Genomic DNA, 22413 nt, shown 5'->3' with positions numbered 1-22413 from the left:
CCGCACCCCATCTGCTCATCGCCAAGGGCGTCCCCCTGAGGTGACAACACCAGCACTGCCCAAGGTTCCCACGACCACTTTTAGGGATCAGGTGGTAAGCCTACAAGCACTGCCCCAGGAAGAGGCAGACCCAGCCTTGTTGTTGCTGTATCTTTGTCGGTGCGTGCTTTGCGCATCTACTTGGACAGCACACAGAGCTTTAGATGCTCTGAGCAGCTCTTTGTCTGCTTTGGAGGACAGCGGAAAGGGAGGGCTGTCTCCAAACAGAGGATCGCCCACTTGGTTGTGGATGCCATCACTTTGGCGTACCAGGCCCAGGACGTGCCACCCCCTTTGGGACTACAAGCACACTCCACTAGTAGTGTGGTGGCCTCCTGGGCCTTGACCAATGGTGCCTCTCTAGCATAAATCTGTAGAGCAGCGGGCTGGGCAACACCCAATACCTTCACGAGGTAGGAGCCGGTTTCGTCCCGTGTGTTGTCAGGTACGAACAGGTAAATATGTGGGGCAGCCGCTGTGTATAGCACCTTTCCCCTCCCGGAGGGGAAGACGTGCACTTTTTTCCCCCCATGTGAGTCCATGAGATGGTGAACCCTGGATGTCTTTCCTCCTTAGCCCTGTGGCAGGTGAATTCGGTGGAGGAATTCGATGCCGGCTCAATACGTGCGCTAGTACTGTACTGGGGTAGGTGCTCCACATGTGCTGGTTGCCCATGGGTAACCCCGTGTGATGTATTTTCCACGGTAAGGTTTCCCTGTTGCTAAATCCACGTCTTCCTTGGGCAGAGCTCCCTCTGCACCTGTCGCCTTGTTTGTAGAGCTCCTCCCCTCCAGGTAGGACCTATCACGGGACTCTGGGTAGGACCTACCACGGGTAAGTCCATGTGACTTATTCTCCACACCTTACCTCTCCTTTGGGCAGGGTGTGGTCTCCGCGGTGTCCTTCCCCTTGGGAAAGGAACCGCCTCCCCCCCCCCGACACAGACGCATATGGCCCCAGCTGAATGATTTTCCATTTTTGTGGGAGAAAAAAGAGGCCACGGTTGGCGCGGCCTATCCCCACTATGAGTTCTTGTCCCCGGGGTGCGACGGGTTGTACGACACTCATGGGGCATTGAGGGAGGTTACGTGGGGGCCGGGTGCACTTTCTACGCGACACGCAGTGGTCTGCCTGCACCTGCATCACCAGTCCACGTAACACAGTTCAGCTGGTTGTGGCGTTTCATATAGGGACAACTAGTGTCACTACATCGACACAACTTCGAGTGAGTGACAGATAGGGAATGTCTTGGTTACTGTCATAACCTCCGTTCCCTGATGGAGGATATGAGACGTTGTGTCCCTCTTGCCACAATGCTGAGCTATCCGCTGAAATGGCCGGGACCCTGTCTCGGCTCCTCAGTGCAAAACCTGAATAAGTGGTTGCTCCTTTTATACCTTTATGTCCGGGGGAGTGGCATGCAAATTCCACTCGCCAATTCCCATTGGCCTTTTCTCAAAGATCAGAGGTGTTTGGGGCTCCCAAGAGCGACCCCTAGTGTCACTACATCGACACAACGTCTCGTTCCCTCCATCAGGGAATGGAGGTTATGACAGTAACCAAGACGTTCACTCGGCTACTTATTTAAATACTCTGATATGCGTATAGCAGCCTTATGTAACTGGGCATTGTTCCATCACAATACAAATTAAATAATTACCTTTTAGCACATTCTGAAATAACACTGCTATGCAAACTAGTTTATTTAAATTTCCTGATTAGTTAACAACCAGTTAATCAGTATAATCTTTATCAGTATCTCTGTGAGGCAAAATCCATTGACAACTGATGTTGTCTATTACAGATTTACCAGGTCAGGAACAGAAGCTTCTCTGAGATGAACTGACACTTTTAAAATAAAATGAAGTGTGTAATTACTGTACCACTAGCGGTACCAAATGGAAATGCAAAAATAATGACTTTCTGAATGTTTTCTGAACACTTTCCCAGTCTTCCATTGGTTGGACAAACAAAAAGTTCCATCACATACTCATGCCGTTGGCTGAGCCTATGAGCACATTTATGTGCATGTTCTTACACCTATTATGCTTAATAAAGAGTCAGCGTGTGTAATCATGTAAATGGCGTAAACGGTTTTCTTTCATCAGGGTAAGGTCATAAACGGTTTAAGCAAAAACGATTGGAACACATAGATTTTAGCCCATCACCCCAATTTTGCATTGCCTGTAAACAACTGGGTTTTCACTGGCTTATCCAATATGAGCAAGTGCTGTGCGTGTGATTGTTTATGTTTTCATGTCAAAAGCAGAGAATAACCCGATGATTTCAAGTTTCATGTAATTGTGTTTTTCTTGCATTGACATATTTTTTAAATAAGCTAATTTTGGTTTTAATCAGCATATTGATATATATGTAAATGCACTCAGTGTTGCTGTGTGAGGCTGGTCAGAATGGTCAAACAAACAGAGCAATGTTTTGAAAGTATCACAGACCCACAGTTTTTAGGTAGTTATCTTATGATTGTGCTGTTGCTCAAGCCTGCAGCCATGACGGAGAGGCGAGATAACGTGCCAGTTTTTATCCTTTCCATTATCAACCGCAGTGTACTTCATATCACTTCCTCTTATTTACCTCTAATGTGCCTTTCCTGTCATTCTCACTCTGAATGTTGTAGCAATCGGATGGAATTTGTAAAGGCATCCTGTTTTACGATATTGGACAAAGATGGCTGTTTGGTGGCGGAGAGGACGCTGTGCTCAGGGGAGAGATGAATGCTACAGCGACAGCCATTGTTTGAAATGTGATGGCATAAACCTGCTGAACTTGAGAGGCTTAAAGGGATAGTTCACCCAAAAATGAAAATTCTGTCATCAATTGCTTACCCTCATGCCATCCCAGATTTGTATGACTTTCTTTCTTCTGCTGAACACAAACAAAGATTTTTAAAAGAATATCTCAACTCCATAAGACTCCAGTGGTTAAATCTATATCTTCAGAAGTGATATGATAGGTGTGGGTGAGACGTACTTTTTTACTATAAATTTTCCTCCCTGCCCTAAATTTTCCTCCATGCACAAAGAATGTGAAAAAACAAAAGAAGAATTTGAAAGTGAAAGTGGAGCTTGATAATAAAAAGGGACTTAAATATTGATTTGTTTCTCAGCCACACCTATCATATAACTTCTGAAGACATGGATTTAACCACTGGATTACTTTTATGCTGCTATTATGTGGTTTTGGAGCTTCATAAAGTCATACACATCTAGAATGACATGAGGATTTGTAAATCATGAGAGAATTTAGATTTTTAGATGAACTATTCCTTTAATCTTTGTGTTCAAAAGGGTCAAAGGTCTGTTCTGATAGTCATGGACAACAGGGAAAAAATGATGCTAAATGACAAATATTGCATTATATAGCAAAACAAATAGGCTTTCAAAAGTGAGAAGAAAACACTTTGACGGCACTAGTTGATGTCAAATGTCATGCATCCAATCAAACTTCAAACATCAAACATCCAATCAGATTTCAGCAAAAATGCACGATATGGCCTCATGTTAAAAAAACATTAACAAAACTAGGCAAGGCATAAGACAATATGACCCAGAGCATGTTAAATACATGTTCACATGCAACAAGGATAAACATGATTTGTCTCGACCACATGTGTTTTATGCAGTGAATTAATACATTTAGATGTTTTTAGGGACATTTTGTTTACTTTTGTACAATCAGAAATTTTGGCACTGTGTTGGGTCACCACAATCTGGGTAAAGAAGTGTGCCCAGTGTTTGAAAGGGATTTGTAACACTAAAAATGATTTTAAAAAAATCTTACGTATTTACCCTAAACCTTGCTCCCAAAGTTTGGAAGCACCTCAAGTTCCTTCACTGGTTGTTTAATGTTTGATCATTACATAGCAATAATAATTGCCAGAAGCAGTTTTATATGGTCATACCAATGTAATGATGTAATGTTGACATATATGTTTTTCTTTGGAATTGTTCAATGAAAGTGAAGGGTGGCTGAGACTTTTCTAAAAAAATACAATTCTTCAGTGCAGGTTATCGTCCTGGATTTTGGACACTAGCCTTATGTGCACTGCTGGCCTATATAATCTGTCTTGACAGGAAGATGGAAAACATCAGGACTGTTGTTGTTGTTGTTCATTGCCATTGTCCACACCGTTTCTTTCCCATGCGCCTGCAAGCTTCCTGCCTAATTCACCTGCTCTGCAAGACTCTATCGTTCACATCACAACAACATGTCAGTGTGCTGAAACAAATTGCTTTTCATCCATGTACACACCCTTGAGGTTAAAATGCCATGGTGCTTTGTCAACCAATAAAAGGACCTCTGAATGAGCTGTAATCCAGGGCAATTATATGAACTATGTACATATGAGATAATGCCAAGGATATGTTAATTTAAAGTGTAATTCAGTGCCTTATTTATAAACACTGTCTACTAATGTCAAATCCATGGAAGGGACAGAGGGGTGCCAAGACTGTTCCCTTATTATAGTAACCATAGTTTCCACCACAATTCCACAGTTATTGTTACTAATGTAAAAGCATAATAAATATGAAAACTCCCCAAAATGTTTTTTGTCATATACTTTCATTTCTTTTTTTCAAAAGTAGTGGCAAATGTGAAGTTACCACAGTTTTATTGCAATTTTAACTGTAACTGTATGTTGGAATCCACAAAGTAATTTTTTTAAGGGTTGCCTAGTGTTTGTCAGCATTATATTAAGGGCTAAAATATAACAGTATATTTTAGACTAAGAGGACAAAAGATTAAGATGAGAAAAAAAAATCTTAAATAATAATAATGTATTTATTTTTTATTTATGACCATTCTTTGTTTACATACAACAGAGTAATGTTGACTGAGCATTTTGTATCTGAAATATGTCATTGCTTTGTACATATAAGAAAACAATTCATAGTAAGTGGACAAAATAAATACATAACTGAGTAAATAACTTTATAATGAGGCCATATTGCTGTTACATATATTTTGCAGTTGACCTCATACTGATGCTAATTAGTAATTAGATTGTACATGTATTTAAATTAGATTATAAATAGCTAATCAATTGAAAATAGAAGCACATGGTTAGAGTAATGTTCCATTGGTATTCAATAAAAAGGAAATCTTTTCATTTTTCAGCTCATACTGTATATTCTGTGTATCTCATTGTCATAACAACAGATTGCAACTGCATCACCTAATTTACCCTAATCGTTTAGATTTTAGTATTTAACAATTCTTATTTTATATGCATTGTTTCATTATTTTGCTAAATCTAAACTGAAACATATTTCATGTTCAAATACATAGCTTTTGATTCAAGACATTGTTTAATGTTCTGACTTCCAAAAAGTGTCTAGTCTCTGAACTGTACACTTTTGTGAGAATTCTTGATCACACTTCAGATTTTATCTTCACTATGATTGTTGGTCAATAACATTGCTAGTCAAAGACCCTGTTGGATGCTCAAAAACCCATATGGATTGATGTTAGCACTTTTATTGTAATTTTTCTTTCGTTTTATTTATTTTTGTAATCTCTATTCGAAATTAATAAATACACAGATGAACTGCTACCAAATCTATAATCTCAACCTTTGCTCTCAGATGTAGGTGCACTCCTACAGTGCCAATAAATAGAAAAAGTGCCAGAGTTTCTCACAATGACAATACAGGGTCTGTTTGCTTCAAACCCAACTTTTTTCATTAGCGGTTCATCTGTCTCTTTTACCTCTGAATGTTCAAGGTTGATGTTGTGGACTAGCTTTGATCTAGTTAGGGTTCTCTTGCATAGCCGCTTAACTAACTATCCTGTTTGCACTCCAGAACTGTAGCAAACACCTGACCCTCTTTTCTGCTGTCCCAATGGACAGACCGTCTGACTTGTGTTCAACTTACAAAGGACTCTCCAAGGTCTTCAAAACCACATTTTCACATCTCACAGGCCTTTAAATCTGCCCTATGCCTTGAACATGAACCAAAGGCTCTGTGTTCATAGGAATCCCTGTCTCGTCCTCTAGGACATACATTTGTTCTGCTACCCCATGTTGCACAAGGGTTGTCTCTTGTTCAAGTGCTCACACTCCTATTTCTGCTGCCTCCAGGTGAAGTCTTCATCTGCAGCCAGATTTATGGGCCTTAGTTGCCCACTGCCTAGTGTGGGTAGCCTTTTCCATAGCCCTGGCTCTAGCTCTGATCAGGTTTCTGAAAAGTCAGATGAATTGATGTAAGTAATGGGGCTAGTGAGGACACATTCACAGAAGAGTCAATGAATAATGTGTGTAAACATGAATTATGTGGACTTGTGGAATGTGGCCTTACTTGAGAAAAGTCATGACGTCTGACTGAGCCCGAAGGGAGGAAGACTCCCCTAAAACCAGTAGTCCTGGACCAGCATTTTCTGAGTCATTTAGGGCGGTCAAGTGATCTGATATAGGCTGCTCCTGTTTTTCACGCACAGGTTCAGAAGGGTGCACCAGGATTATGGAAGGATTTTCAGAGCTTGGAAAGAATAGTCAAATTAATTATTTGCAGTAAATGCATGAAAATAAACATGACACTGCCTTAGACCAGTGCTGCCATGCAAAGGCAAAACATTTTGGCAAAATTGACAACCTGGTCTCATAAAATCACGTTACTATACCTACATTTTTGCAGAATGATTTTTACGTGGCTCATTGTATGCATCGCAGGTTCCTAGTGAAATAAACACTAGAGGTGCTACAACAACGACCTATATTCCCTTTCACTCAAACCATGAGTAAAACAGCAGATCATCTGTTCATAAACACTTACTTTTCACCCAGTTCCTCACATAATGCTATCTGATGATATCTAAACTCTTTTATTATTGCGCATGACCAGTAGGGCGATATATTTTAACGTTTGCTTTACGTAACACACTACATTTACAAGCCTGCTCAAACCACAATCAAATTGCGTGGTAGCTCAACTGAAAAGTGTCAAAGAAGCACAACAGTATGTAGCCAAGTGGAGAAATTTCATGAAGTTGAACTCTTATCATAAATTGGATGTGGCCCCTTTAAGAACCGGAGTTTTGCGACACCTGTTGCGCATGCTTGAGATGCATATGGATTGCATGTGAGAAGTCTGACCACGTTTTGTACACATGCAAGGACTGGCCTCTGCCGTATTTCATTTTTGTATTTCATTTTCGTATTTTATTTCCATTTTTCATTTGACAATTTTTCATCCTACTATGTTTCATTTTGCTAATATCATCATTTTTTTTATATACGGCCCCATCAACCACTTTTTTTAATCTTTTCGTTGAAACACCTGTCAGAATAAAAGCCCCCAAAATAGTTTTGTATCCTGTGTTGATTATTTTCAACCCACTGGCTACAAGTAATTTGATTTTTCATATCACATTTGCTTTTTAAGACCCTGTCGGTTAGGTTGGGAGGAAGGTTTTGTTCCTTTACCACTCAATAGAGCATTAGTCTTAAAAACCTAATCTTTTTGGGAGAAAATTGAACTCACTTTGAGCACCACACAGTGGACATTTCACCTCTGAACTGCTGTAATACTGTAAGTAACCATGTAACAATTTTGCCAAAATGTCACTACAGTCACTTCATTTTCATGAGATCAGGTTGAAAACTGAGCTGTGACAAAAACTGGAAACTATGATCTGTCCTGTGACAGATGGGTTTTGCTCAATTATGCTAAGATTCAGAGATATGATTATCCATGTTTGGCTGGACAATCAAACAACTTTGTAGCCATTTCCAATCAAACTTTACAATACTTTGGCAAAAATTAATCTGGGTGCTGAAGCAAAACCAGTTGAGAACTACTGCAATAAGTAAACAACCCATTGCAATTAATTTATTACTAAAAAAATTAATAATTACATTTTTTTTTTTTTTTTTTTTTGGCAAGCTCAAATCTATTGTCTATCTCGTTTTCATAACAACAGATTGCAAATTGCAAGAACATAACTGCATCATTTAAGAACACAAACACTTTAACACTGGTTAACAGATGATGGATATGACTTCTTTAGTGACTAAGCAATCTGTCATAAACATTTTTTCTTCCTGGATCGAAGGGGTGGGGGTTGCCTAAACCAAATAGCTAAAACTCTGATTCATCGGGTGAAACTTTCTCTTAGAAATTTCACAGGTAACAAAAACTACTCATGCCACATATTCTGGCTTCTCTATCAGTGTTTTTCTGGTATCACATTGCACCCTCATGATAACTCCTAAGGAGCACACCCTAAACAACACACCCATTGTATTTACAGTGGTACTTAGGGTGTGTTCTCACTTGTAGTTCGTTTCTCTTGGTCCTCTTGGTCCAGATCAAAAAAGAAAATTATACATTTAGTCCTGGTTCACTTAGCGTTCACACTGGCATTTTTAACACCGAACCTAACGATATAAAACCAATGACATCAGGAAAAAGTCACAACCTGATTGGACAGATTTTATGACGTATATTTTTTTGACGGAACTTTCCGATCATCCAAAATAATGCTGGCTGTTGGGCGAAATGCGCTCGTTTTATATATATATATATATATATATATATATATATATATATATATATATATATATATATATGTATATATGGTGGTATTTTTTACCAGCTGAGAACAAACGAAGAGCTAATAAAATGTGTAAAGGAGTCAAAACAGCACCAGGAATACCTCTGTTGCACACACAAACCAAGATATGCTGCAAGGACGGCTGACGGCGGTTCCGACGCCTGTACCGAACTGTAATGGGCAACATAGCTCCTATGATGAGAAGAACCAGGTATGCTTGAGGTCTGTATTAGGCAAATTACTTACTGTTTTTGGTCTGTTTAGACGTCTTTGGTCCATGTTGCATTCATATATCAATAGAACCGCACCAGAGTTTGTTTGGAAGCGGACCGAGACCCACTATTCAGGCGGTCTCGGTCCGCTTGTTTGGTGTGCAGCAAGATTCGGATGACAGCGTTCACACTTGTTCAAATGAACCACACTAAGGGGGCTTTCACACTGGGCACGTTTGCTGTGGTCCGATTCTGAGTGCGATTGTTCCCCGTGCCCCCCGCTGCTTTGGTCTGGTTTCACACTCACTTGATTCTATCGAACCCTGCTCCATTTGCGTTCATCTTACATCATTACAAACACGCATGGAGAACACAACGCGACTCATCATACTTTTGTTTTTTTTTGTTATTTTGGTGCCATTATGCACAGCAGAGTGAACAACAACTGCGTATATGTGCGCTTCATGGTGTAACTCATCAGATGTCCAGGGGAAGGCGGCTTGCCGCTGCTCACAAACTGTTTTTTGAGGAGACGGCTGATTGCAAGGAATTCATTTGCATCTTTGTTTACACTGCGTGCTTACTCATGCTCGTGTCCAAGGTGAAGTTATCGCCACTGTCATCTCCTATTATGCCCTATATTTATAACCTATAATAGTATTTCTATATAGTATTTATAAGGTGTATAGATAGATAGATAGATGTCGTCATCGGCTTAAACGCATGCGCAGGTTACTTTACTTCCTGAACGATTGCGCACCCGAGTCCGAGTTGCTCCCCACTCTGCATGACAGCTTTCACATTACCATTTTTTCATTCGAACCGTGCTGTTTCGAACTAAACTGCCAGTGTGAAAGCACCCTAATAGAGCAATTGCACCAGAGTTCGTTTTAACCGAACCAAACCTGCCAAGTGTGAACATACCCTTAATGTCCTAAAAAAATAATTCTAAAGAAGATGAATTTTAATTACACCGTCCTCCCCCGTGTTTTCATAAGTGATGTCACTTAACTGGTCATGTGCAAGTGGGAGACGAGGCTCACCTGTAGCGGCAGAAGGTATTGCATGTTTGATCTGCAGGGTTGACACAGAAACAGCGACCTGTAGACCTCCGCCGGCGAGTCAGAGGACTGCCCAATCCATAAACTGCGGTCTTACTGTGGAAAAGACAGTCATTATTTAACTGGATAGAAAGGGCATCACAGAAAGTGATCAAAGTGGGACTTTGTACTGTTTCAGCTTTCATAATGAGGATTCTATCCAGTGCCAAGATGATTCTAGATAAACAGCAATAAATGCACAATTACTCAATAGTGACTCTTATTAAATGCAAGTGATGCAAAAGCACTCTCACTTAAAGGGATAATTCACCCAAAAATGAAAATTCTGTTATCATGTATTCTCCCTCAGTGGGGTTGTTCTAAACCCATGTGTCTTTTTCTTTTCCCGTGGAACACAAAAGGAAAATGTTAGGCAGAATTTTAGCCTCAGTCACCATTCATTTTCATTGTATGTACTGTAAAAAAAAAAAAAAAAATTCAGATTGGTGGTGACTGAGAATAACATTCTGCCTTTTATGTTCCACAGAAGAACGAAAGTCAAATAGGGTTTGTACAACATGAGGATGAGTAAATGATGACAGAGTTTTCACTTTTTATTTCTCCACCTATTCTCCCCAATTTGGAACGCACAATTCCCAATGCGCTCTAAGTCCTTGTGGTGGCTCGCCTAAATCTGGGTGGCGGAGAACGAATCTCAGTTGCCTCTGCGTCAGAGACTGTCAATCTGCGCATCTTATCACGTGGCTTGTTGAGTGCGTTACCGCAGAGACATAGCGTGTGTGGAGGCTTCACGCTATTCTCTGCGGCATCCACGCACAACTCACGACGCACCCCACCGAAAGCGAGAACCACACATTATAGCGACCATGAGGAGGTTACCCAATGTGACTCCACCCTCCCTAACATCTGGGCCAATTTGGTTGCTTAGGAGACCTGGCTGAAGTCACTCAACACGCTCTGGATTTGAACTCGCAACTCCAGGGGTGTTAGTCAGCGTCAATACTCGCTGAGCTACCCAGGCCTCCAGAATTTTCAATTTTGAAAAATATTGGTCTTGTTAAATGAGACTAATAAGTGGGCAGTTCTTCCACACACAGGCACTTTATTCCATGATTAATCACAAGATTCATATATTGGAGGCTATAGAAGTTTTAATGGGTGCAGTGGCCAACTAAGCAAACACTGAATCACCATTCAGTGATTTTATTTTGAAGATAAAATTAGCTTTAGCAACATAAATACTGTATGTCATGAACAATTTTGGGCCATTTATCAACATAGGCTATTTGATATAGAGTCCAAAAGCAAGTTCTGTCCTTCATCTGAGCATCTACCTCTAAAGAGTCTTCAGCACAGGTAGAACATCTGCGTTGTGGCTTCCTTATGTATGGTTTATGCAGGTTTGCCCATGCATGGGCGAACACTCACCTTGGTGTGTTCACCCAGATGATGTCCAGATGGCAGAAATAGTGGCACTCTGAATCCAGTTGGTTGTTGCAGGAGCAGCGCTTGGTCCTGACCCTATGGGTTGCCGGTGGGTCACTCGGGTCAGTCTGGAGCATTACAGGCAACCCCCAACCTGCAAAGAGGGGAGTGGGAAGAAAACTTGCCAGAATCTGTCAAAGTCAAAAAAATTCCAGCAGAGAAACTGGCTGAGCATCTTGTTATCACAAATGAGCATCATGTTATCACAAACCACATGTTATTATTTCGCTTTTATGGTTTCAGTTTATTACATCACTCTATTCCCCCTGCTCTGTCCAAATTGTGCTATCTTATGTAATCATGAATGCGATCCCAGACGTCTCATCTTAATGAGTAGCGGTCTGCTTTAAAGTTTGCAGCTTTTCTCACATGCATCTGTGCTTCACTTATCTTGAATGAGAGGCTAATGGGTATGAGTCCCTGACTGAATTCTTGGAGATACACACATATCGTTAGGCAGCTGTTGAAAATATAACTCTTGTAAAATATAAGTGTTGACAAGATTCTTCCAGAGTCTCATTTTGCCAGAAGGAGACAGTTGATTCCTCACTGTATTTTTTTGAACCTTTAAAAAGGTGCAGAAATCTTTTATATGCTTTTATAAATGCATAAAAGGATTTTAGGATTGTTTAATAATGCTTATTAATTGTTTAACAGTTGATTTCTAAAATATACTGTAAAAAATGCGTAAAGTCTCAGACTTAATTTGAAAAGGTTTCACAGGTTTGCACAGGTTCATGATTAATAAAATAAATTCAGAAGTGAATTAATCTGAATCCTTAATCCTAATCTCAAAGAATCTATGACTTCATTAAATACAGAAAATTGAAGATATCATAAATGGAAAAAAAACACACACACAAAAAAAAACAAAAAAACAAAAAAACAATGAAAAACAAAAATACATTCTGTAAAAATAAGTATTTTACCTTCATGAAGAGTTGTGCACAAGGTAAAAATGAAGATCAGTGTTGTTCTTGATTCCATTATGTCTATAATTCAGGTTTCAACACAAAGTAAGAAGTCCAGATGTTCACCCAAGCAATCCCAACAGTTTGCAGTCAGCTGCAGGTGTTTGTCTAATGTTGAACCGTCCTGTTTGGCCACACTTATAGCTCTTGTGATATGCACCACCCCCCGTCAGGTTGGCTCTCATGGGTGGCAGTTACACAACTCCAGCTTGCCTTCGCACCCTGCAACATTCCAAGAATCTCTGCTGCCCCCTCGGCAAACAGGGGTCATTGGATTGTTTGTGTGGAAGAGACCCCAGCTCAGAAACAATAATGATAAAGAGTAAAAATCCCTCCTTTCCCATTTTTAAACAAACATGCCTTAAAGGGATTAGTTGATCCAAAACATAATAATTTACTCACCCTTATGTTGTTCCAAACCCATCTGACTATTTTTCTTCTGTGGAACACAAAAAGAGATGTCAAGCATAATGTTAGCCTCAGTCACCATTCACTCTCACTACATCTTTTTTCCATACAATGAAAGTGAATGGCGAATGAGGCTTACATTCTACATTTTGTGTCCCACAGAAGAAAGTTATAGTCAAATGGTGTGGAACAACATGAGGAAGAGTGAATTTCAGTTCAGTTTCAGATTTTTCAGTTTTGTGGAAATTTTGCCTTTGAACATTGTGGACCTAAACATGCTGTCTAATGGGACTAGAGGGTGGGAGGAGGGCAGCTTTGGAGGGCCACCAGGAAAAGATGAGTGAGGGATATACAGATTTGCATGAATTCTGTTACAAGCACACTGCAGGGCAAGCCAGTGTCCCATGGAAACATAGATCACCAAGGGGAATATTCTGGAGAGTAGGTCCTCTCTATGAGGTCCAGGTGTGGGTGGACAGTGTGGAAAAGATGTGAGTGCTCAGGAACTTCCTTTAACCTTTAGTCACTATTTGATTTTGATTGTTCAAATTAATCCCAGATAAGAGAAATTTTAGAAGACACTAACACAATATGGAATTAATTTGATTACTTGTGCTATTACATAGAAGGCCTGCATAAACCATTGCATTTCCTTTTATAAAGTTGGTGTTTTTCTATTGATGAACCATAGGACATTTGGACATGTTTATGCATGCCATAAGCCTGTTTGCCATACATTGAGCTACAAAGCACTCAGTGAAAACTACTGCTTATGACATTTAGATATATACAACTGTTAATTCTGGTCCTTTAATCTGATTGGAAAAGCAGCATTCCAATAGTGCTGATATTTAGTATAAAAGCACTGGGGTGCTTCACTGTTTGTATCAGTTTGCTTGTCAGTGCTTGTCAGTGTTTGTGGCATTACAGACAGACTGTCAGTCCATGCATTGCTTCGCGACACACAAAGTAGCAGGTTGCTTCTGCAGTGGGCGGAACTAACGCGAAAGTGGTAATCCCACTGGCTAACGCTCATACGTCATCGTCCGCGTTTTGATTCAGCAAATCAGTTCAGCCGAACGCAGACAACGTGATTAATATTAATGAGCCCCACAGCCTGCCAGCCATTAGCACAACAGACACTGAGCTGTTGACAATATGCAGTCTACCGAGACAAGACGTGAGCAACCAGAGAAGTCGTCTTTGACTATTGTAAGTTAATGTTGTTAAACAGATGAAATCATTTTACATTTTGGCAACTCATAAGTTTCTAATCTCGGACCTCTTTATTGTTAGTCATTTCACTGAAACACTGAATGACCAATAATGTACTCATGTACAACCACCAGCCAATATTTTTTTTCATAGGGTCATGTGTGTGACAACAATAATCGTATGCATCTAAACAATGCTATTGTTCTTTGACTTTTCCATGTCTTTTGTTATTTTTTGGACATTATTTTGAATTTAGATTAATGGTAATGGTGATGTTTGTGGCATATCTATTTTAGATCATATTAAATAAGATAAAAGATAAGTGACCAAGTCAACAGTGTAGAAAGAGAGGTGACACAAGCTTCTGAAATTGTAAGATCATGTTTGACACTGTCATTAAGGAATATTTTTTCTGCTTTGATTCTCTGGTTTTGGCTGACTGGACCAGTGTTTGAAATGTTTGACAGCAGTGATTAAATTATATAATTGTTCTGTTTAATATGAAAATTGTGATTCATACATGGCTGCTATGTTTTTGTTCTAATTATTAAAGTTCTATCAAAAAAAATGCTTGATTGACTGATGTTTCTTAGAAGTTCAGTTGATAGGCTTTCTTTCAAATTATATCACATATTCTTAAAAACACATCACATATTCTAAAATAAAAATAAATCACAGATTCTTAAAAATTCTTTAAAATCATCATATTGTGAAGAGAGGCTGATGATTTTTAGAATGTGTAACCCTCTTAAAAGACAGGGTTTCCTGTTGTTTGTGGAATATTTGTGGAAATCTGAAGCGCTAATGCATATATAACAATATTATACTGTATAATAAAACAAAATAAAGCATCGTTATCTCTAAATCACTATTAGAGCTGCTATGGGTAGCCAGAAATATGAAGATGGTCCAGAATTAAAAAACAGTTATGTGTGCTGCTCTGTCAAAGAAATGAAATTTTGGCATAAGGCCAACTATGGATGAGCAATGTTCATGTCCACAACTCAACCTCTTCAACAATGGGTTTCCGTGATGGCTTTGCCACGAACCATACAAAGATAAGACTTAGATGCTTACCCATTACAGGTATCGGGCTGATTTTGCAAATGTGGCCCACACATTTATGGAGGGTCCACAGCAGCCACTGTGGGTGATGCAAATGCACACACATTTCAATGCAAATGTATCAACATAATCTCCCCACAGACTTTGATTAAAGTGGTTTATCATTTGTGACATAAAATTTAGATGAGAGGTTTGTTGAAGCACTACTTTCACTGCTGCTGAGAAAACTACCTATCACTCTGATAGGAAAATGTAGGAAACATAGCAAATTTATATGGAAATACTAATCAGAGTAGAACATACAGATACACCATCCTACACTCAAATGGTATGATTTTATATAATGGGTATATTTCAAACTGCAAAAGGCAGAACACTCTAAATCTCTTTTATAGTTTACAGTTCTTAAAATGGTCTTTAAAATACTTGGGTAACTTTTTCATTTGCATTCAGTTCTTGGAACTGATGTATAATGTCTTAAGCCATGTATGAGCAAGAGATTACCTTTAGCAGACATTTGGCAGAAAATGGACTTCTCATGGCTGCTATCTCCTGCAGATGGATGAAAGAATGGGTGACAGCATGAAGGAAGTCAATGCAGAGTGATAGAACACATTCCTGTGCTCATTCCACAGACAGAGAAAATGTGTTCATCCCTCCAAAATCCGATCATGTTCTTTCCAGCATTTTCTTTAAGTCCATGTTCATCCGAGTGGCAAAGAAAGAAGGGGAATAAACCATTATTAAAGACTGTTACATTTTAACTTTATTTTTAGTCTTGAAGAACTGAGTAAAAACACAGAATGTGAATATTTTCTCTTACTATTTAGCTCTCATTTATTTGATGAATATATCCAAATATACACATACTTTGTGAATACATAGCACTCACAAAGTATGGGTAATATTTAACCTATAGTTTCAAACATTTACAGAAACAATATGCACAGCTGCAGAAATGAATGGGCCTTGCAATTAAATCCAACTTTAAAAGATACAGTACTTTAAATGATGCAGTCTATTTAATTAGTGATTAAAAATACTTTTGTGAAGCCAGTGAAAGTTTCGCTTCTTGTTTTTGAGTGGATTTTACAGTTTTTCCTACAGTATTGTATGTCCCTAGGTGAATACTGCTACACACTTCTAACATGAAAAACTGTTATAAAAAAAATTCATTTAGAAATGTTCTAGGTGTTTCTTTATTTGTGCCTTTCTTAAATCAAAACATTTCAATCAAAACATGTTTTCTTTAACAAAAAACAGTTCCTTTCTGACATCGTCCTCAAGGAAGGTAAAAACACCTTTTGGTGGGAAAACAACAGCACAACCATCAAGTTTAGCAATGGATTGGATTTTATGATTTCTGTGATGAACTACAGTATTAGTTGGTTTGTCTTATTCTAAAACATGCCATCTTGTTAGATAAATCAGTGTGATATAATCAAAATGTCAAAAGAAGATTTAAAAAATATTAAAATAACTTTCAAGTTGACAGCCTCATTTAAGATTGTCTATCCCTCACTGAGCAATGGCTACACTAAGAAAATAACTCTTTGGCTGAACTTGATTTAAACATGGACCGTGGTTCTTCATGATTGAAATTGGTTTTCTTAAATTAAAATTACAATGTAAATTCAGAAGTAGAAAGGGCCTAACTGAATCAAGTAAAGCCAATGAAATAACATGTCAAAATAACTCAAATGAAACTCTTTTAGTGATATTCTGGCAAGTGACAGGAAATGTTAACATGCTAAATACAGGTGGGAAGCACTACTGAGTGTAACTTGATCACTATGCTATGGTTAGCACGGCAATTACTCAACAGATAAAGCAATATGTAAATACACAAAATATATGTGTAACTTTAGCTCATTATTTCCACTCTGTTAAGTTCCATCCCGTTAGGGATCCTGTTAATTTTATTGTCATTTTGAAAAAAAAAAAAAAAAAAAAAAAAATCAAGGTATAATTAATAATGTTTATGCTTTGATTAAAGCACATTTCTGAAAGTCTTGTATATTACAAGTCAGAATTTAAAAAAATAAAAAATAATATATATTTTTTTAAATAGTTCAAAACAGAGTTCAAAAGGTACTTTATGTACTTCCAGTTCAGTATTACTTCATTTGCATTGATGCTACCAAATAATTGATTCTAACACATTAGCATGAAAGTGCAGGTACACACAAGCACACCGTGTGCTTGTCTGTCCAGACTGGCACTGTGGATGGAGGTGTAGTATTAGCACTTTAATGCTTTTGTTTATCTTTAATTACAGTTTATCTCAACCCTTCAACCAACCTGTGCACATTCAGTTTCAACCTCCCTCTGTCAAGGAGTTAGATTCTTTTGTAATGGCTTTTGATGAGATTCTTCCTGCCTCTCCTTATATGAAGGAGTGCCTTCATCTCTTATTTTATCAATCGTTATCAAACCTTTATTCTACAGAATCTGGGACCCAGTGCCCACAACCCCATGAAACACACCTGTAAAGCTTTATGGTTTTACAGTTTATATGTTCCAGTGTCGTGCCAGATTGCTGCAAAAACAGAGACTGTAAATAAAAGGATCTGCTGTCCCCTGAGTCACTAAATGGGCTAAAAAATGTTAATGTTTAATCAGAAGTAAGAGTGATACGGCAAAACAAAGATGGCATTAACTGCACTCTAATCTCAATCACTTGACCTATTTAACCTGTGCATTGCCATTGATTAGTGAGTATGCTACCTAAATATTTAGCTTAAAGCAAGAGAATGACAATATTACACAAACAGCCCTGTTTAGCTGACCTCACCTCATTGGAGGAAACAATCTACCTCGTTTATGATTGGCCATCAAGTTTTCTTGATTGCTAGAAGTAACAAATTCCAAGTACATCTCAAGTTCATTTTCACGCTTATTCTCATAAACAGAAAGTGATCACTTGTCTATAGAAACATTCATCTTATAAATAATGGCACTGTATTTTTATTTTAAACAGGTAAGAATCAATATTTATGACCTTAAGACTCATATTCATTCCTAATATTAATTACTGATGTTCTGATGATGGTTTTCTTTTGATTTGCATACTGTACTTTACTGATAAATTGTCATTCCTTAATTATAAATTCGTTATATAGTTAGAACTATAAAACATGTTACATACATCACAATTTACCCTTCTGTCACATTGTGAATACATTTGGTATTAATTGACTATTGGAGCAACTGACTAACGATAATGATCTTATATTAGACATGCAGCATAAAACTCAGTCAATATTGCTTTGATACTAAACATTGGACAAGGCAACTTGTTGAAAGTTTACGTCTATGGCACGATCTGTAACTGAATCCTTTCTCATAAAGCATTAGTTCAAGGTCTGTGCAACATGCTCCACAATGAATACATCTGTCATGGTCACACAAAGCTCTGAAATTCTACATGGATTAATCAATTAAAATGCTTGTATCACAAAAAGTGTTACATCACTTTTTGGAGAATTTGAAGAGTCTCAAAGACAATGGGCTAAAAAGAGACACTTATGACACTTTATTTCTGCCATGTCTTAAAATCAAAAATGTTTTACGTATGGGAATATTAATTCTTGTGGAAACCCAGATAATTCAATCTACACTGCTATCTTTTCCTCTGGAATACTACTTATAAATAGTTATACATTTACAGTGGGGGGGTTATTTATTAACAGACTGCACCATCTGCTGGTCATAAAACAGGGATACTTATCTTAGGCAAGTCTAGAAATTTGTGGTGTACCTTTATTGGTTCAGAAATAATAAATTTCTCGACCGACTTCACCGAGAGCCTGTCCAGTTTCTTTATTTCAAGTCTTGAGATCATAACTAAAAAAGTAACTTTTAACAAAAAGTTAAAGAATAAAAAAATGACAATAGAAATCCCTTTGAAAACCAAAGTAAACAAAACAGGCATTTTCATATTTTCACATGACAATAAATATGGACCATAGACTTTCTATCTGTACAGAGACAATGTATCTAATCATTTAACTTTTATTATAAAAAATATGACTTCAGTGCAATTTCCCTGCAAGGCTCCATGCCAAGCCTTCTTCTCACGTCTTTTTCAACACCAGCGCCTGTCTTGTTTACGTACGGAAAAAATCTGAACGCGAAACACCTCCCGATTCTGCAAACACCAGCTCATTTGAAACACAAAAAAAAAATTATTCATAAAAAGAATTCACAGCCTTTCATCATTGTTGACACTTCAAGCAGTAAATCTGGACAGAAAAAGGCACACATCAATATAATTTGTGCAATACTGGACGAGACAAAATATTGGAATTACTCATGATTTAAGTCTTCACCTTGGTCATTTAGAAATGTATTCATACCCATACTTAACGTTTTACAAGTATTTTTGTATATATGCATATTCAAATAGATATATTAAGATTGCAATGTCAATAAAGATACAGGAGGGACAGATATAATTGATTTACATAAATATTTTTCTTTTCAAGATAAAAGTGCATCATATTACAATCTTGAATATTGCAGAACAAACATTTACCAAGTTACCAATAGTATTGAAAATTTGAATATAAAAAAATAAGCGCATTACAAAAGAAAAGAAAAGAAAAGAATAGTAGTATTAACAGTAGAAAGCACTGCACCATTGTGCAGAAGAGGCTTTTAAGTGCTGTCTGGACCCCCTTCTTGGCTCTGAGCAGCACTGCCAGATTGCTGTCCTGAACTTTCTTCTTCTGAAGAGCCACGTCCCCTGAGTGACGCCACTACAGGCTTTTCTGTCTCATGCAGCTGTCTAGTTTTGTGTGAGGATATTTCTCCTTCTCCCTGTGAAACCATAGAGATCCTCTTAGCTCCTTCATCGCTTTCTGCTGCATCTTTTCTAAATGTTTCAGGAACAAAGGTGTGACTCTGAATGGCGGATCTAGAGCCTCCATGTTGCTTTCTGACTTTTGCAGTCTGTTGCTCCCCTATATCCTGCTGTAGAGGGGGTAGTTTGGCTAATGTTGAGCTTGTACTAGAACAAGACTGGTCAGACTGGGTCGCTCCATCTTGGCTTTGTGTCTTGCTGTACACCAGAGATCTTTGCGGACTTGTCTCAGGGAGCGATATCCATGGGAAATCACTCCTGGCTAGGGAGAAAGGGGAGTCGTCTTTGGGAGAGGGGGTAGAGGATGACAGTTTGGGCCAAGGTCTGGTTCTGAGCTGCACCATTTGTATGCCTCCTATAGGAATCATGTGATATGGCATGCGGGCTTGGTCCTGGGAATGTAAAGGAAGGTGGCTAAACATGCGGTCCATTGTCCGTGGTGTAACAGGTGTGGGTGAGAAAGGCTCACTGGGGGAGAAGCATAGGGTTGGGGAAACCAGGCAAGGATCCGGGGGCATTTGAGTTTGTTGAGTACCAGGCTTGTCCTGTAGGGGGAGACATGGTATTGGAATAAAACTTGTTCAACATCACTAAAGCTTTGTGCAGACATGAAGCAAAAATCTTTTTTTTTTTTTTTTTTTTTTTTTTGGCAGATATGACTTAAATATTTTTTATTTTTGTAGTCTGACCAGCAAAAAATGACATTAAATAATGGTCAGTGTACCTTCGGATAATTCGTTTTCTCGTTTTTGTCTTCAAAACGGAATAACCACTAAATCGACCATTTACTCTTTTTTTCATCTAGAAAGAAATGATCAAAATTGAGAAAACACTTAATTTTTCTTTTTTTTCCGTTTCATATAAGAACTAGAAAAACAGGAATTCAGCTCGTTTTCTAGTTTTTTCATTCAAGCGCTTAAAAGAAGTGTACAATCTTATTATTTGATTTGCACAAGTGGATGGGCGTGACACGCCCATTTCTACTGATTGGTTAAACCTGCAATGTAATCTTCTCTTCCTCATTCCTTTTCTTCAGAATAAAAACCTTTTCACACGGGATATGGCGAGCGCCAAATCACCACAAGTTTATCACATCGTGGACATTTCTTTTGTTTTTTTGTTTGTTTTTTTAGTCAATACGGTGCACGCGATGCGGTTTCAGGTGCGCACGTTGCCATGGCTACAGTCAGAAATGACTTTATTTTACCAGACATGTCTTTCTGTAGGCCTATACCTTTTTAAAAGTTAAATATCTGTAGGGGTGTAAATTTGTGTCCATATACAGTATGCTATGTGTTAAACAGATCATAATGAACCTTACATTTTTAATGGCTACAAATAGTTTTCATTTTATTTTTAGGATACATCTAACCATGAACTGATTGAATAAAATGAAACCCTTATCTATTATGCAGTTGTCTCTCTTTAACATCTGGACTGTATGATCTGCACACAGAGAAGATGTTAGCCTATCTTCACTATATGCGTTCAACCATTATGCAATAAAATATTATTTATGGACAGCAAATGTGTTTAAAACTGAATGGGAATTAAGTAAAATAATTGTTGTACATAGCCTAAGTAAGGCTCTTCTAGCCACAATTTGATTATGGTATTTAATATTAATACGCCATTATACACCAATCAGCCACAACATTAAAACCAGCTGCCTAATATTGTGTAGGTCCCCCGCGTGCCACCAAAACAGCGCCAACCCGCATCTCAGAATAGCATTATGAGATGCTATTCTTCTCACCACAATTGTACAGAGCAGTTATCTGAGTTACCATAGACTTTGTCAGTTCAAACCAGTCTGGCCATTCTCCGTTGACCTCTCTCATCAACAAGGCATATTGAATAAAGACTGGAAAGCAAAATGTGATACTACGAATGAAAAAAATTCAAAAGAGAGAATGAAAAAAACAAACAAAAAAAAACAAAACAAGCAGATACAACATAAATTGATATGATGTTATAGAGAGAGATAACGGAAATGTGATAAATGAATGGTTCATTGGTTATTTTGTTTTGAAGACAAAAACGAGAAAACGAATTATCCAAATGTACACTACCAATAATTTTTTTTTTACAAACCCAATCCAAACCACATTCAAAACCACATTTGTGGTTTGAAGTCCAATCAAAATCAGTCTGAACATTAAGATCAGATTTCAAGTATTTTAATTGCCATTTGGGATGCTACATGTATGCTACATAGCTATATGAGTAAAGTTCGATGATATAGTTGCTACTGTACATGAACTAACTTTCCACGTACAGATATCATGTAACTTTCCTCATAAAGCTAACTATATCATGTGCACCGTATTGTCTATCTGTATCATCTATTTCTACAGTATGTCAACTACAACATCTAACTTTCCTCACGCAGATAACTATATCACTGAACTTTCCTCATATACACTACTGATCAAAAGTTTTGAAACACTTACTCATTCTTTATTATAATTTTTTTTTCTTCACATTTTAGAATAATAGTAAAGTCATCAAAACTATAGAAT

At 38.0% G+C, this 22413-nt stretch overlaps 2 protein-coding genes across 5 annotated transcripts in view; both read right to left on the bottom strand.

Moving 5' to 3' along the window:
• Positions 1-4902: 4902 nt before the first annotated feature.
• LOC127453341 (endothelin-2-like) lies at positions 4903-12859 on the bottom strand. The gene is made up of 5 exons (XM_051719675.1): positions 12298-12859; positions 11312-11462; positions 9866-9979; positions 6357-6536; positions 4903-6239 (listed from the first exon to the last, which is right to left on the bottom strand). Exons 1-5 carry the CDS (start codon positions 12353-12355, stop codon positions 6149-6151), a joined length of 594 nt encoding a protein of 197 aa, XP_051575635.1. The 5' UTR covers positions 12356-12859; the 3' UTR covers positions 4903-6148.
• Positions 12860-17015: 4156 nt separating this feature from the next.
• Positions 17016-22413, bottom strand: part of LOC127453285 (transcription factor HIVEP3-like) — a 133820-nt gene continuing 128422 nt past the window's right edge. For all 4 annotated transcript variants that reach the window (XM_051719539.1, XM_051719541.1, XM_051719540.1 and 1 more), the window contains one exon: positions 17016-20436. In XM_051719539.1, coding sequence (XP_051575499.1) covers positions 19687-20436 — 750 coding nt within the window. In that variant the 3' untranslated portion in view covers positions 17016-19686. The remainder of the gene's footprint in view (positions 20437-22413) is intronic.

Source organism: Myxocyprinus asiaticus, chromosome 15, assembly GCF_019703515.2.
Source record: "Myxocyprinus asiaticus isolate MX2 ecotype Aquarium Trade chromosome 15, UBuf_Myxa_2, whole genome shotgun sequence".
Taxonomy (NCBI): Eukaryota; Metazoa; Chordata; class Actinopteri; order Cypriniformes; family Catostomidae; genus Myxocyprinus; species Myxocyprinus asiaticus.
This window is presented reverse-complemented; position numbering and strand designations above follow the sequence as displayed.

Coding starts and splice junctions, on each gene's coding strand:
- LOC127453341 (XM_051719675.1), bottom strand. CDS start 12,355: ATGGAATCAAGAACAACACTGATCTTCATTTTTACCTTGTGCACAACT. Junction 11,463..12,297: donor GTGCACAACTCTTCATGAAG/GTAAAATACTTA, acceptor CCCTCTTTGCAG/GTTGGGGGTTGCCTGTAATG. Junction 6,240..6,356: donor GACGTCATGACTTTTCTCAA/GTAAGGCCACAT, acceptor CTGACTTTTCAG/AAACCTGATCAGAGCTAGAG.